The 16,757-nt window shown below is 53.1% G+C and overlaps 1 protein-coding gene across 1 annotated transcript; it reads right to left on the bottom strand.

Moving 5' to 3' along the window:
- Positions 1–708: 708 nt before the first annotated feature.
- On the bottom strand, positions 709–16,016 carry STC2 (stanniocalcin 2). Its single transcript, XM_032334899.1, has 4 exons — positions 14,359–16,016; positions 11,951–12,093; positions 9,273–9,484; positions 709–4,268 (listed from the first exon to the last, which is right to left on the bottom strand). Exons 1-4 carry the CDS (start codon positions 14,507–14,509, stop codon positions 3,866–3,868), a joined length of 909 nt encoding a protein of 302 aa, XP_032190790.1. The 5' UTR covers positions 14,510–16,016; the 3' UTR covers positions 709–3,865.
- Positions 16,017–16,757: the final 741 nt, after the last annotated feature.

Genomic DNA, 16,757 nt, shown 5'->3' with positions numbered 1-16,757 from the left:
AGTGGGGGAAAGCAGGGGAGCGTAGAGTCGTAGAGCTGGGTTTGGCTTCAGACCCCCACTCCCGACCCCCACCAACCCCATTCACTAGCCAGGGTTTGGTTTGGGCCCAGTTGCTTTAGCTTTCCCTATCTCGGTTTCTTTGCCTGTAAAATGGGGATGATACCCGCTACTTGTAGGGTGTAGTCTGCGTGAGATGATGTATGTGAAATGTGTGGCAGGACGCCTGGCGCGTGGTGGGTGCACTGTGAGAAACGGGGACTCCAGCTCTGTTTCGCTGTGGTGAGGCTGAACTGGGGAGGAGGCAGGAGCTTCCCTGCTGGCACTGGGCTGCTGGGCTGTCGTGCTGGTGGCATCGGCCACAAACTCAGTCTGCAAGAAAGGGTGGCCAGGCCGCAGGGGAGACCAGGGTCTCACAGGTGAGACCAGAGGGAGCTGCGAGGTTGTCCCTAATGGTTGGGGGGCTGGTGCTCCCCAGGCAGGCTGCATGGAGTTCGTTCACTTCTGTGTCTTGGTGACTCGGGCAGTGTTTTGGACATAGTCCCTCCAGTGAAGGAGAAGCCCAGGAGGGTTGTCTTCACCTGGTTTCCCTTCCTGTAAACCAAGCATCCAGCATTTTAAACGGACTCAAAACTCATTTGTGCACAGCCATTCCCCCTATGCACTGGCTCGTCCAAAGCGCTCTCAGATAACAATGCTACTCAAGGGAAAGCCATTTATTTGAAATCTTTATTAATGAATGGAGAAAAATAATGCAATGTGACAACGTTCATGTCCTGCTGCCTAAATCCGTAACAGAAGCAGACATTATTACTTAACAAGCTCACGTGGTGCCAATTCTGAGACCAGATGAGGTTGTCCTTCCTTAGGAAATGGGCTCCGGTAGCATTGTTTTTCCATGTTGTTCTAGCAAAGCCTTTTACTTGGTTCAAGTTTAAATGTCTCTGTGTGTGTTTATGCGCGTGTGCGTGTGCATGTGCGTGTGTGTGTGTGTGTGTGTGTGTGCATGTCTAAGTATGACTGCAGCTCTGGGCTGGTGTTTGCTATTTATTTGGTTTCAGGTGCCAGCATTTTGCTGTACTGGGTCCTCTCCTTTCAGAACAACAGAGCTATTTATTGATACAAAGGAGAGGTGTTCAGATCATCTTGTAAAGATGCAAAGCTCAAAATAAACGCTGTATCTTTATTTGGAAATCCACATCCTTCCTTAAAGGAAGGCTCAAGAGTCAATTTGTACGAAGCATGAAGCCCAAGTTGAGTGTCTATTTTTAATGACTACTTTGCTTACATTTTAGATTGTACAAATGCCTTGTCAACTCTTGTAGGAATTTGGACTTTATTCCGTTTTGAGCCAAAGAACCTTCACAATAAATACTATTGTATGCTTCAAAAACATTAAGAACCAGAATGAAATGAGAGCTACCTGACTTTTGAGAAGTAACAGGCTAGTGGTATGAAAAATAGACAACAGAGATCAGTGACAGGGTTCAAATGAACACGGTAAGCCATTTTATGCCTTGGGGGAAAACACTTGAGATAATAAATACAAATGACAAATATTTACAATAGAAGCAACAAATGGGACATCAGTAGGCGAACACATAAGACATTTACACTGAGGAAAATATAAAAGTGATGCCTTTCACACATCCAGCCCAGGAGCCGGCGAACAAATGAACAGCTGACCCAGCAACGCGGGAGAATGTTATTGCTTCAGCTTTTGAGTGATGTAAGTAAAACAGTAACGTGCTGCAGTGGCCCATGGCATGAGACAGCCACGGTTTACGTTTGGTTCCCATGGCAAAGCCTGACACACCGGTCCTCCTCCCCCGGAGGGCAGAGCGGGATTAAGCGCACCATCTCTCCAGCTTTTTAGGTGCTTCTCCCAGCATTTTGTCCCCTCCCCCCTACCCCCCACACCCAAATGGTTTCTTTCTAACCTGGATCATGGAAGATTGGGGAGCTGACCTTCCAGTAGCAGCATGTCCCGGCACTGATGAGCTTGGGTTTGGGGTAATAAAAACACTAGCCTGGTTTGGGGTAAGGGCATTCCCTGGAACAAATTAGAGCAGATAAATTTAACTTCTTTACCTCTGGCCTCGGGTCACTTCGAGGGAGAGCTATAAGCTGATCAAACAGAGGGTGCATACTTTTTTGCCAGCTCACTAGAATGGGGGGTCCCAAAACTCGGGCCCAAGAGCCAGATCCAGGTGGGCACCTGTTAAATGCAATCTTACTGGAGCAGAGCCAGGCCTGTTGGTGACATGTTGTTTTATATATGCCTGCTTTTTGGGCACAGTGACAGAGGGGAGTACTTGGGACAGAAACCGCATGACCCGCCAAACGAAAAACAGTGTAATTTACTCTCTGGACCTTTACAGAAAAAGTTTGCTGACCACTGCTCTAGAAGGAACTGGCCGAGAACACCTGTCTACGCCTTGTAATCCTGGCCTCCTGTTTGAGTACTAGCTGCGAGAGAGAAGCTTTAATGTTGATAACTCAGTAGGCAAGAAAGAAAAGGCCTATCTGTGGAACGTTTTGAACAACCCCAAGAACCCCATTCTGCTGACCCTTTGTTACAGTCCTCTTCCCACTCCCCCTTCCTTGCCTTGGATTTTTAGCTCTGCCCCTCCCCTCTGTCTTTATTTTGTCCACTCAGACTGCTTTCTCCGTTGTTACATTCCCAGTCCGGATCTGGAAAATCCTGTCCCTCAGTGCTTCCTGGCGGTCGCCTCCATTTATGTAAAAGGTCAGCCTTCCCTGCTGGAAGCCACAGCCCCCTCTGCTCGCTTCTCCCCCTTTCCGTCCTGCACACCGAGAAGCCCCATTTCCGACTTGGCCTCAAGGCATCAGGTACAAGGCTTTATCGATCTTGGCTGAGGGTCAAGGTGGGGTAACCAAATGCTAAGGAAAAAAAATCTGTCATATGTACTTCTCACGTGTGCGTTTTCCTCCAGGGATGTGGTTTGCTCGGAGTGGCTGTGAGCTCACGCCGGGCAGGCAGACACACGGCTACATCGCTCTTTGATTCCTTTTAAAAGAGCACTCAAAAGAAAAAAAAAATCATCCCCAAAAGATGGGCTGTATTTCTTTTTCCTTTGAGCTGGTTTTAATGACCCATTTGCTTTGTTCAAAAGCCATTTATTTAGACGACAGGTATGTAGATGTAACTGGATAAATAAAAAAGTGAAATAGAGATTCGAAGCAGTGGTTAATATACAGACCCACAGGGACCACTCCCTCGGACATGGTCCCCCAGACGGAACAATGGCTCAGAAATTACACTTAGAACCCTTGCCCTCCCCGTCCCCAGCAGCTCCAAACCTCAAGGTCCCATGCAAGAAACTGAACTTCCATTTGGCACCACGCACCCACACAGCCTCCATCTCCTCTGCAACCTTCTGACTCCCAGGGCGGTTTTCACATTCACTGCTGCACCCGGATCCAGCCTGCCCTCTGCCGAGACAGCACCAGAGCTGCGGGCCTGGAGCCCAGCACCGAGTGTGCGGTCCAGTCTGACCCCTGCCCTTCCCTGGCCCAACTCCCCCACAGCAGAGCAAACCGCAGGCCGCTGCCCAGTGGCTCCACGGATGGAAAGAAGACAAAGTTGCAAGGAGGCCGCGTGAACGCTCACTTAGGGATGTGCAAGTGTGGGAACCCTCCGCAGGCCCAGCCGAGACCTCGCTGCTGCCCAGGTCGCCTCTGCCTCACCTGTTCGTTCCGCTAGCACACACCTGCATCAAGTCCGCAATCCCCACCAAATCCTGCGTGTAGACATCCCCCCTCTTTAATGGCAAATGTTTTGGAATGTCCATAGAGAAGAAAATGGACGGCATGGAGGAAAGATTTCCCGGCCAGGCCTTTCGTTTCACCTCCGGATATCGGAATACTCAGACTGTTCCTCCTCCCACTCGCTGCTTCCAGAAGTTCCCTGGCCCCCGTGGCTGGCGGCTCGGCCCTGGGCATGGGCGTTTGGATGGCTTTTGCTACCTCGCTCTCCCCTGGCACCTCGGCCGGTCTCCCGACTACTGGGCTCTGAGAGGGGGTGACCTGCCTCCCCGTGGTGGGCCCTGGAGAGCTTGGCTCTGTCTGCCTGGAGCTGGCGCTCAGGGGACACTGTGGGGGGCCTCTGGATGGCCGAGGTACAGAAGCTCAAGATGGAGCACAGGCCTCCCCAGTTCTGCTCGCACTGGGCCTGGACGCTGTGGGTGACAGCCTCCTTCACCTCTTCTCCGCACGTCAGCAGCAGGTTCACCAGGTCCACGTACGGTCTGGAGATGGAGAGCAGAAAGAGAAAGAGAGAGAATGGAACCAGTCCTGAACGGGCCACCGAGGACATGGAGGATACCAGGCACAAGGGACATATGGCTGAGGCCTTAGTTTGGTGAAAGAGATTTCAGCAATTACTTCAGGTCTTTATTCATATCCTAAGGAGTGCTGGCCTTAGCCGCTATTTCCTAGATGGCCATTACCTCCCAGGCTCCATGCTGGGGACTGGAGACAGGCTGGTGCCTGAGCCTACTACCACCAGGAAAACGGCCAGTGACGATTTGCAGGTGCATAGTGCCTCTGGGGAAGGCGGGGGAGAATGCCAGGTAGGGCGGCTGTGTGAGTGTTGAAAAGGACTGTAGGAGAGCTCTGGGCATGTTTCCCGTGTGCCAGCTAGGAGGGTTTCAGTGGGAGGAGTAGAGAAGTGTCTTGGGGCCAGTGGTATAAGAGGCAAATGGTGAAGGGTTGGAACTACCTAACTGAGGACTCTCTTTGGCAGGGGAGGAGAAGCCATCAAAGATTTGGGGCTGCAGAGCTCCACATCGCCCTCTCGCCACGTGGTGTCAGTGGGGCTGGCTGGCTTTGCACTTGGTGCCAACTCTCCCAGGTCAATCTTCTCTAAGTGAGGCTCCCCAGAAGCCATTTCCCCACGTCTGTTTTTGCCCCTGCTTTAGGCTCCTGATGAAGGGTGTTTCTGGAAGGTCCTGGGTGCACTTCCCTCTGTACTCAGTGGAGAAGGGTAGGAGGCAGACCACGGCCCTGCAAAGTCACTTCCCATGGAGCTCTCCCCCATTCCTGGTACTAAAGGTCGAAGATGGGGAGTGGCTCTCTAGGCATCTCTGTTCTTCCAGTCTGGCTTGGCTAGAACTGGAGGTGAGGACTGGCCACAGGGGGCCTAGGTGTTGGGGTGAGGGCTGGCGATCTGTGAAATACGCACATTTGGTTCTGGCTCAGGCCATCCAGCTGCCCTGGGTTGTTCTTTGGGAAAAATGCTGGAGGAAGAATGAGCACATCATGCCGCACAGGGGTGGGAGGTGTGTGCCGCGGGCGGGAACAGCGTGCCTGCTCTTTACGGGCCCAGCTGGTAAGAGGTGTCTCCCGCAAGGGGCTCTCATAACCCACTCACTGAGCCCTTCTCACATCTCACTGGCCTTCCAAAATCCCCAGGGAGGGTATAGACTGTTTCACGTGGCTAACCAGCATTCTTTAGCAGTCCTTGGCCAGCAAAGTTTCTGGGTATCTCAGCCCATGAGCACTACAGCTCTGGGCCATCGCCTCGGGCAGGGCAATCCCTCTGGAACGTGAGATCACTTATGAGGAACAAGACTTTTTTCCTCTGTGAGCCGGGACCACCTGGGTGGCTGCCTGTTAGCCCACTTCATCTTCTCTTTGCAAGCTGGCAGTTGCTAGGCAGAAGAGCAGATTGTGTTTTAGGACTTGTGAAGTAGTTCACTGCCATTTTTATGAATTAGTCCTCAAGTTGTAGTTGAACTGTCCTCATGTCATAGATGTAAAAATGGAGATGGCTGGTGGTGGGGGGAGGGCGGGGGAGAGGAGAAAGTCAGTTTTTGGAAGCTTCTGGGCTGGGAAGGGCCCAGAGCTGGGCTGAGAGCAGAGAAGAGGAATGTTCCGGCTGATAGAGATCAAGCTGCCTTTTAAGGCCTACTTGATGCCTTTGGAGTCAGAGAGTCTGTGCATGGCTGATGGACAGGGCGCTTCAACTCTCTAAGGCAGGCCCCTAACAGTGACAAGGACAGCGATAACACTCCTCCTCCCGGGCTGCGAGAGGGGGCCATGGGGCAACACAGAAGCAATGCTGCATGCATATTTGCTTTCTTCTATCTTTTGACAACTAGCAACCGACTGCCTCAGGGAGCTCAAGGTCACGGAGCACATCTGCTACAGCAGCGTCAGGATTTCAGTGTCTGATTTGTACCTGCCCCTCTCTGGGGCAACAGGAGCAAATTGCAGGGGCTGAGAATCTGTCTTTTTTGGGACCAGCCCAGTGATCTTCGAGTTTTCTTTCCCCAGAGTAAGGGGAGGGCTCTCTTGGGAATGCACGGACCGCCTCCTGGCCTCCTTTGCCAGGGCAGTCTGCCTGCCAGATGAGCTCTCAGAACCCCAAGGCAAATCCGAGAAGGCTGGACTAGCGAACGCTCTCTCCTGCCTTTGGCGCTCTCTCCCGAGGAGAAAGCTGTGAGCCATGGGGAGGGGTGTGTGTTAATCTAAGCCGTGTTTTGAGCTGGCATGGTGCCTTCTCAGGCTGCAAGCTCAGCCCGTGTCTAATGACAAAGCCCAGCTTTCTCAACTGGGTGTCAGCAAGGCTAAAGGATTTTTAAAAATACTTGGAGGGGGACGTGCCTGGAGGCTGCCAGCACCCAGTGACAGGGTGTGTGGTGGCCAAGGCAGTTGATATGAAGAAAGTGGGGCGGGAAGGGGTGAGAGGAACAGAGGGAAGCGGAGAGCTTGAAGGGAGCCACTTTAAGCAGACATGAATGTTTTGGGGGTGGATAGGGATTGGGTTGAGGAATGGGGGTGATGTGGATTCTGGAGCGACTGTGACTTCCTCTTCTCTAAAGGGAAAAGCAAATTCAGTTCTTATTTTCTTATCTGAGACCAATGCCACGCATTCTTAAATGGCCTTCTTGATATCTGGGGACTGATGGGATCCTTTGTGCCCAAATCAGTGAAGACAGTTAAAGGACAACACCATCGTTCAGCTTGAAGTTGAGCTGACACACCCCATAGTCATGGCTTCAGAAGGAAGGTAGTGGGGTGCTGGGGGTAGCTGGGGTTCGGTGAGACCCACTGCCTGGATATACTGGCTTAGCGAGAGGAAAGAGGACTTGTGTGCAGGCACAGTGAGTGTTCTTAAAAGAGGCCCAGGCTAACTTATGGGGTGAGTCACCTGCATTTCCAGAGCGGGCTGGGGTGGAGGGCTATGTGTTCATTCTAAATGATATGAAGAGCCCCTGAGAAGTAAAAATCTCATGGCCTCATGGGCCATGTTTCCACAGAGGAGGTACCAGAGAAGCCACAGCACTTTACCCCTTCTTAAATTCCAGAGGGAGCAAAAAAACCCTTCAAAACCTTTGGTTTTCCCAAAGAAGACTTTTCTCCCATCTTGGAAAAGACAAAGTCTTGTTGCACTCCAGGAATGTCTTACTGATATATAAGCTCATGCTCTTCCTCCATTCTTGAGGCCAAGAAGCTATAGTGGATGACAGTGGACTGAGGACAAAGGAGTTTTGGGAGTCTCTTAGCCATGGGGCATTTGCCTCTTTCCAGGGGCAGCTTGAAGGAAGGGACCTTTAGAGCTCTCTCCTTATATAATGGGGGTATAACTGAGAAAAGGGAAGGACCCCCTGCTACATCTGGGAGCCCATGAGCCTCTCACAGGCCAGTATGGAGAGAGCAGGTCAGGAGCTAGGAGGTCCCATGGCTATTCCTGATAATCAGCTTGAGTTGTAGGTACTGCCAGGTCCCAAGCTGGATAGTGGGGATCAAATCTCAGAGTCAGATCTTGAACCTCTTAGCTGCCCTCTCCTCTTCTGTGATGTGGAGAGAGTAATCTCCACCGGGCAGCCCTGTTGGGAACGATAAATGAGACCGTCCAGGTCAAGTCCCTTGCCCACTCATACAATGATAGTGATTATCATTATTGTTGTTGTTGGAGATGTTGTTGCTCTGTGTCTTTACAGGTATTTGGAAGAGTGATAACTATTTCATAGGGTGTCAGTATGACTAAGGAGAAGACAATATCACTTTGCTCTTGGCAAGAGCTGCTGGCAGAGATTCATGGTAAATCTTTGAATTCTAAAAGGGCTCTGGGGGCGTTGCAAGATACTTAGACCCTCCTAACCCGGTGGGTGATGGCTGCTGTCCTCCATGATCTAAGCGGTGTGTGCGTGGGGTGGGGAGTCGCCTGCTTGATGGCAGAGCTGGGGGAAGGCCATGGCACCAACTCAGGAGCAAGAGATCATAAAATTGTACTGATTTGGCTCCGTGAGCCACTGTGTAAAGACCAATGGTGCCATCAAGCTGGTTGTGACTTGTTTCGCTCTGCTTAGCAAGTGGCCTGCTTTCTGCCCTCAGTCTCCGAGGAAGAAGCCTTGTGACCTACTGCCCAGGCCGCATGTCAGGAGCACCTTGGTACCACATGCTCTATCACGTTGCAAAGTTTAGGATCCTACAGGTGAGATTTTTTTTTTTCCTTAAGGAATAACATTTCTGGGGTTTATTACTGAATTGCCAGTCTTTGAATAAGCAAGTTCATATTTACCCACTTTGGCAAAAAGGTGTTTAGCTGATTCAAGTTCTTGACATGGGTCTTGTGTTTTCTCTGGGAGGGAATCAATGTGTTAGAGAAGGGGAACTGGGCCTTCTGAGGGAACCGAAGGCCATGGGGGCAGGAAAAAGGGCTATTGCTCTCAGTTCTTGGTTTGAAGCCTCCAGAGCTGGATGACCTGGCTTTGCCTCTCATTCTCTGTATGACCTTTACTCTAGTGAATCTCAGCTTTCTGATCTGTAAAATGGAGAGAAGAACGCTACCTCGCTCCCAGGGCTGCCGTGAGGATCCGGGGAAAGATTTCCGAAAACCGCTGAGCACAATGCGTGGCACTTAGTAAAGGCTCAGCCGCTGTGATGGGCTCTTGGCTGTCTGCTGGGGCACCTGCGAGGCCGCATGGAATACTCAGAACTGTTGGGATTCGCACTGAGGGGAAGGGGAAGCATATTTCTGAAGCCTACGCATCTCTTGCTTAGTATGATATTTTCTGTTTCTATGGCTTATGCTTTTGAAACCAACGGTGGACATTTCTTTCATTTTTCCTGAAGGCCAGCAGGAAAGGGCCTCCCAGGGGAGTCTGTGCAGCTTTCTGAGGTAGAGTGCAACCTTTCCTATTTGGTGGGAGGTCGGCCTCCAGACACAGGCCCCTCAAAGTCCTCCACACCAGCCTGAGGAGCGGGCCCCCTCCTTCCCATGGCCCCTGTGGGGCGGCACTCACTCATGCAGCAGTAAGTCCTTGAAGTGAATCATCTCCACCATCACCCGTGTGTTCTCCTGGGCGGCAGAGCACAGGTCGTGTTTGAGGTAGCATTCCCGCTGTAACTGGAACACCATTTCCTTAATGGCGGGGCACTTCCGGCTTATGCAGCCGAACCTGTGCCGCAGAGCGTGGGCCTTACACTTCAAGGCATCTTTGATGAATGACTTGCCCTGAGAACAGAGAGGACAGAGAAGAGAGAGAGGGGCAGAAGAGACAAGTCCTCGTCAGAAGCTTGTCAGTCACACTTCTTGGCCTCGCACGGGATTTTTGTTGGACAACTAAACCCCAGGGTCCTGCCTCAGACTGACATCCATGCAGGCAGCAGGCTGATGACCGTCAGGGGGTATGTCTGGAGTGACAGGACACCTCCGGCATTTGGCCAAAAAGGATGTTACTTTGGGAGACAAACAAATCTGCCTCCTTCCTCCCAGCTGCTCTACTAATTTCCCTCATTCTGGGGCTTCTGTGACCGTCTGTCCTCTAGGCAGCCCAGGGTTGGCTGCTTGGGGGCAGACTTTCTGGAACCCAAGGGGAATGTGGACAGACATAAATCCCAAGCTTCCAGCAAGAGCGTTTCCCAAGGAGAAGGTGCTTCCTGATCCAAGTCTCACATCATTGCTTTTTCCTCCAACCCCACGAGGGACATTGAAATTGGGTGCTATCTGTGCCTCAGTAACTCCCATGGCTCCCAACCCATACGCGTGTCTCCTCCTATCCTTCAAGGAGGAGCATTCTTTTCCTTTTTGAAGCTGTTAGGATTATTGCCTCTAAAAGGCCCGCCTGGCACTCTGCCTGGCAGCATCTGGAGTCTGAACTGCCCAACTGACAGCCCCTCCCCCACAATTCCTGCCTCTGAGTGGCTAAGGCAGCCAGGCATACATCTGGGCCCCAGTTCTCTTTCCTGGCAATCCCATGGGATTGTTCTTATCCTAGAAAGGAGACAGCTGTTGGGGTTGCGGAGGCTGGCTGGGGCATGAACTCCCTTATCAGCCTCTCAGGGCGGGGAGGCATTGTGGGATACCTACCTAGGGATCCCCACTCCCCCATTACTATAGAAACAAGCTGTCGTTGGAGAGGGCACCCCTCTGTTTTTAGACAGGCCTGGAAGTAACTGAGTGGAGAAAGAGAATGGGTTTAGGTTGGAAGTGGGAAGCCAGCCAGCACATTTAATTCAGTTCTTCCTTTAGAAGCAACTGAAATGTCTACCCATAGTGTCCGGTTGCTGAAAAAGCCCCTCCCTGTGGCCCCTTTTGCTCTGACTTTCCAGCGGGAGCCAAAGACGATGGAGGGTAGGGTGTGTCAGTTCATGGAGTAGTCACATGCTGGGAGCCAGCTTAAAAGGGATGCTTCTCACTTGAGAGCATGCTCCTCTTGGTTAAGAGAAAAAGGAAGATTAATGTATTCGAGGGCTGCAGCAATCTGTTTTGGTATTCTTCCCTGACATCCTGTGGGATCGCCCTTAAATACACATCTTTCCCCCGGATTTCCTATTACGTTTCCTAATTCCAGTTAATCCAGAAGGGATGCTCTATTAGGGAGCCTTGAGGAGTTCAGATGTTCTACTCTTTCTTTCCCTCGTCTCTGTTTCCCACCCCCTGCCACGCCACATCCTCTGGTGTGTAGGCTCCCAGCCCTGTCACATCCCTTTCTGGTTCCCAGGCATTGCTTTGTCAGGCTCTCTATAGCATGTCAGTAGATGGTGGCGGGTGGCATTTGTAAGTCACACTGTAACTGTTGGCCTTCTTCAAATGTTGTCCCCACTCTCCAATTGTAGGGGAGAAGAGGTTGGTGAGACAGAACAACAGGAGGCTTTGTAGTGCACATATGGGCTGGGGAGAACATGGAGAATGTGAGCCTGATACCACCTGCCACCTGAAATGTATTTGGGTTGTTAGCACTGGAACCATAAGGTGGCTTGCTGGGTTCTTGCCCTACCCCAAACTACCACTAGGCTTTTTTTTTTCACCCTGGCTACTCTGGGATAGCTGGAGTAGGTCAGGCCTTGTTAGGGGACTCCACAGAGCAGGACTCATTCGGGGTTTCTGGGTTGGGTGAGGAGGGTCTGCTACTTAGGAGGAAGAAGTCTGTTATTCTGGAAGCCCCGAATTATCCCTGTTACCTGCTCACACACCCAATGGAGATGATGAGTTTCTCTGAAGCTTGTGTCTCATTTATTCCCCCCAGGTAGGTGAAAATAGGTCTTGGAATGTATAATTGGAGGCCTTGTCCTCCCCTGACAAACCTGTTTCTAATGTGATGGGCCTTGCAGACTGAGTTCTGGGTGGCCAGACATAGTGTGTCCCCTTACAAGATGTTTATTATTTGTTCTGCCTTTTGTGTTCTCTGCTAAGAATGCTTAGATGATTGTTTAACTTGCTCTCCATACCACTCTGCCTGTGTAGACACAGCTTAAGGGTGGAGAAGGACTTCACCTACTCCATGACAGTTCTGGGAACAGAACCCCATGAATGGTGTGGGAAGAAACTGGCACCCTGCTCTGCACCAAGAATGGTTCTTGCAAACACTAAAAAACACCATAAAGATCAGCTAAGGAGACCTGTTCACAAGTCTTTCCAATGAACACTTCAGTCATGCAATGCCAACCTAAAACATTTTGTGCTCTATGTGGTTTTTACCTGGGCATCAAATTTTCCAGCGTTGTGCAGAAAAGTCATGCAAATCCCATGTAAGCCTCGAATCTCACAAGAGTTGTTCTCGAAACATTCAAACACACCACACCCCACATCGCCAGCGTTGACCAAACAGTGTTGAATTTCCGCTAAAATGAGAATGACATACAAATATATACAAAATTCTCAGCCATGCTGGGGAATGCTGAGAGGTCGGCTGAAATACAGACTAGTAATGACTACAAGAAAATTTAAGAAGATAAAGTTAGAAATGACTATTTCAGGATCTAAAAAGTTGCACAAGGAATTGTCATCGTCTAATGTCCTTATGAAAGTGTCAGTATTTGTAAATGCTGTATTTGTAAAAAATCAGCCAAACCTATGTTACAAAGATCATAATCAGAAGTTAGGACTGAGCACTCCATTTTTTATCCTTTCCATGGTCTTCAAGTCTTTGTGAAAATACTTAGTTTGAGGGTGCCTGGGTTAAAGGCTTCGGCTCAGGTCATGATCCCAGGGTCCTGGGATGGAGTCTGATATGGGGCTCTCTGCTCGGCAGGGAGCCTGCTTCCCTTCCTCTCTCTCTCTGCCTGCCCCTCTGCCTGCTTGTGATCTGTCCGTCAAATAAATGAATAAAATCCTTAAAAAAATATTAGTTTGAAAGCAAAAGCAATTTCAGCTTTCCAAACCCACAAACACAAGGAAGATTTTAAATGATTCGCTTGCTCTCTCCCTTCTGTACTTCATCAATGAAATACCCTTCTCTACTTGGAATTCAAAGCCGCTGCTATTAAATCACAGCCATTTCCTTCCTGACCCCAAATGCGAGCGTCCAAAAAGCAGTTTCAATTCAGCTTTATGATTCAACACCTAAAAATCAAAACAAAATTCCTATTAAGGCAGCGCCTCCAAACCATCAGCATTAAAAATACCAGGCTAGGGGAGCTGCGGCTGCGAGCAGGCTCAGGAATCGAGCCAAATGGGGGCTAGCCTGCAGAAACGCAATCTTCGCACTTAGAGGCTCCTTTTAAATAGAGATCCGGTGTGAGATATCACTTAATCCCCTAGAAATTCCCGCGATCCGGGAGTTTGCTGGTCCTTCGCAGAATGTGGTCCTAATTCATCTCTCCAAAAGGATAGACTGAGGGAGTTAACTGTCAGGCTGTCGCGTGCAAGAGACTCTCTTCTATCCCTCCCCCCACCTACCCAATTCACTGATTTAAGCCAACCTCAAAATTACATCAGAAAAGTACATTTTGGAAGAAGGGCGGGGTCCGAGTAGATAATCCGCATTCAGATTAAAGCTATCGAGAGAATGAGTGGAGTGTATTTGTGGAGGTCACCAACTACCGAGAATCACGTTCAATTTTCAGGGAAAGCCCTGGAGAGGGGGAAGGGTGGGCGCCGGTCCTAGGCTGAGGCCAGCGCAGGCTGTGGGTGCGGGCGCTCGCGCGTGGAGATGGGAGACTCCTGGATGATCCCACGCGCGGTCCCGACGCGCCGGGCAGGAGCGCGCAGGGCGGCGATTCACTTGCTGCGGGCGTCCCTAATGGGCACTCGTGCATTCCTGCTCGTGCGGTGAGCGCACGCACGCTGCCGCTGGGTCTCAGGCCCCCAAATTAAGGCGGCGGCGGGGGGCGGGGGGCGCCGAGTGAAGGAGCTCCAGGCAGATTGTCTTTCTCTGCCAGGAGCTGGGAAAAGGGCCAGCCCCGTGCCCTGCACGCCTGGCTCTGCTCGGCAGCTTGCCGGTGAGCGCAGAGCCGATGGAGCAGCAGCCGCGCACGGGTCGGGCCGTGTCACCATTTCTGCGCCAGCTGACCGCCCTGGAGAGAGAGAAGGCGGCAGCACCTCAGAGGTACGCTTTGCGCCACCTCCCCCGACCCCTCCCCGGCAAGCAATGCCCCCGAGGGGAAGTCCACCATACAATCGGTCTCGCCTACAAAGTTCTTGGATGTCTGGCATCTTTTGAGGAGGGGGAAAGCAGTCCTGTCCCGGTCGGCCGGCCGGCTGGGAAGAGAAGTTCTCCGGGGTCAGGGCGCAGGCTGGCTCCGGGGACCCTCCTTGCCTCCCGCGGGCGGGCCAGGATGGAGCAAGGAGCTTTGCACTGGACCGAGAACTCTCGGGCCGGCACTGGCCGTGTCAGGCGCTGCCTCGTTTACCCTCGACCCCGGAGAGGACAGCAACAAGTCCTGCTCCAGCCATTTCATCACCCTGCCAGCACGTGCGGATTGCCGGCGCGCGGAGCCCAGCGTCTCGCCTAGCCTCGCGCTTTGCTTTGCATGTCCCGCGCCACCCCAAGAGTTTGCGCGGCCCTAGATGGGCTCCCAGTTCCGGGCAGAGCGCCCGGGGCACGCTGCTTGGGTGCACCGTGTTGTCTCCCAGCAGCTCCCTGCCGCGGGGGCGCTTGCACTTACCTGTGTTCTGCAGGGACAGGCGGCCTTTCTGCTGGGAGCCCCTGTCTTGGGGACCCTCCGGCGGGTTGGTGGCGTCGGTCCCCCGCGCCGGGTCGAAGGTGGCCAATACCAAAGCCAGGGTCACGAACTGGCCCAGCCGCTCGGCACACATGGTTTTGTGTGTAAACCTCCCGCCCGGAGACCTGGATTCTTTGTGCTCTCCTCCTCTTCTTCCTCCTCCTTGGCTGCGTCCCCTTCTCCTCCCACTCTTCCTCCTTGCTCGCCTTTTCCCTCCTCCTCGCGGCCGCCGCTCGGATAGAGGTTACCCAGCGCCCTCCCGTAGCTCTCTGGAGAGCATGTGACCAGGCCGTTAGCAGCGCCGCGAGTGCCCGGCAATGGCAGGGATGGTGCCTCAAATATCCCTGGAAGCTCTGGTGTCACTTGAATGAAGGAGTCGAGCAGGTGTTGTCCCAGCGGCTGGACCAATCCGAGACCCCGGCCCGTTTGACAACACGACTGGGAGGCGGGGCCTGCGCCCAACTACTACAGGAGGAAGCCGAGCTCTGCCGGGAGCGCCCCACAAAGTTGCCGACCTGGCGCCGGCCGCGCGTTTGCTTGCGTGTATGAGTGTGTGTGAGCGCGGCCGGAGACGCGTGCGCGTGTGCGGGTGATCCAGGGCAATGGCCGAACGCACTTTAAAAAATAAAAGGGAATACCAGCTCCGATTGCGACTAAAGAAGAGCGGGAGCAGACGGTCTGCGCTGGGACAGCGTCGTTCCCCCCACCTCCCACTCCCCGGGCCCCTGGCTCGCATCACACCCGCATCTTGCCGGGAAAGTTTCCTCTTTCTGTCGTTTGGAATTCAGTGAGCTCCCCAGACCCGAGCCTTGACAGATTGGAGGTTCTTGGGCACAGTGACGCTAGGGGCAAACTGAGCACAGATGGGAATTCCTGGCTTTGTGACGCTTTGCTTTAAGGAAAAAAAAAAAAAAAACAACAACAACAAAAAAACACCTTTCGAACTAAGATAGGAGAAGCACTAGATAGGACTTGGCCTGCGCAACTGTTCCACCCCCCCCCCGCTTTTTTTTTTTTTTTTGCCCCGATTTGGTGGGCCGTGCAACACTTAGTGTACCAGTTCCTCACCCCTCCCCCAATCCAGACGGATTCCGGGCTAGGCTGCAGGGATCCAGGTGACCGATTGGACTTGCATCATTTCTAGGCGGGTGACAGGGAGGCCCAAGCCGCCCTGAGTCAGCCCGCCGCGGAGCATCGCTTGCCCCGGAGGTCGGAGCTTGAAAGGCAACTTTACGCGTCTCCAAACACACTCTTCCATTTCCCTAAAGCGCTACTCGCCGCCCGGCTCCGGATTCCCTTTAGTCTCCAGTTATCGATGGAAATGGGCAAAAAACAAAAACAAAAAACCAAACCCTCAAACCAAACCCGGGGAGATCCTCTCCATCTCTTCCGTCTTGTTGCAGCTTCCTCCCCAAGCACCGCCCGGGCTGGATGGCTCTGGCTTTCTCCCCCGGCCCGCGGAAGCAGGGAGAAAGTTGGGCGCCGCTCTGAGCGCCTCTTCCCCCGCTGTGTGTGTACGTGTGCACGCTCACGTCTCCCCGGCGCAGGGGCCGGGGACAGGAACTGCTCTGGGCACCGTCAGTCCGACGGCTCAGCTCTGGGGGCTCGCGCGGCTGGGGGAGGGGGGGACGCCAGCGAGGCGGCAGAGAGCCCAGCCGCACGCACTCACCCGGGTCGGCCCGCCCTCGCCCCTCCCCCGCCGTCCCCACCCTCATCCGGGAGAACAGGTGAGCTCGGGTACCAGCTCCCACCCCCCACCCCCGCCCCGCTGCCCGCCTGCGCCTTCTGCGGTAATGCGCCGGGGAGGTTTCATCACCCACTGCCCGCGGCAACGCGGCCCCGGGTCTCCGCGGCGGGACGCACTACTGCGCCTCGTTGGGGCCGCCATGTGACACGGTTGGGGGAGGGGGTGCGGAGACGCGGGGGCCAGGTCGTCCTTGGGCCGCCCCCGTTGGGCCTCCGGAGCTTCCCTATCTGGGTCCCGGTTGCACTGGGGCGTAGAGAGGGCAGAGGCGGGAGGCCAGGTGGCCGCCGCTGATCACAGCTCTACGGCGCGTCGAGCGCCCAGAGTGGGGAGTCTGGAGGGCGGGGGAAGGGCGCCTTCGGAGTGGGCAGTCCACCATCCCCGCCCGACTTTCAGAGCCCCAATAAATGGTCACTTTGAAGGTTTGAGTCTGCAGCCGTGACAAGAAACCGAGCGCTCATGCCCAGGACTCCAACAGCAATTACTATTTGCAGCCTCAGATCTTTGTGGAAGGAGGTGGGGTACAAGTACATTAAAATGGGTGGTTCGCATTTCCCACCCTGCTTTTGTTTGCATAGTTAACTTAGCTTCCTTTATT

The sequence above is a fragment of the Mustela erminea genome, chromosome 3 (assembly GCF_009829155.1).
Source record: "Mustela erminea isolate mMusErm1 chromosome 3, mMusErm1.Pri, whole genome shotgun sequence".
Lineage (NCBI taxonomy): Eukaryota > Metazoa > Chordata > Mammalia > Carnivora > Mustelidae > Mustela > Mustela erminea.
Note: the sequence above shows the minus strand (reverse complement) of the source record. Positions and strands in the feature narration are given on the sequence as shown.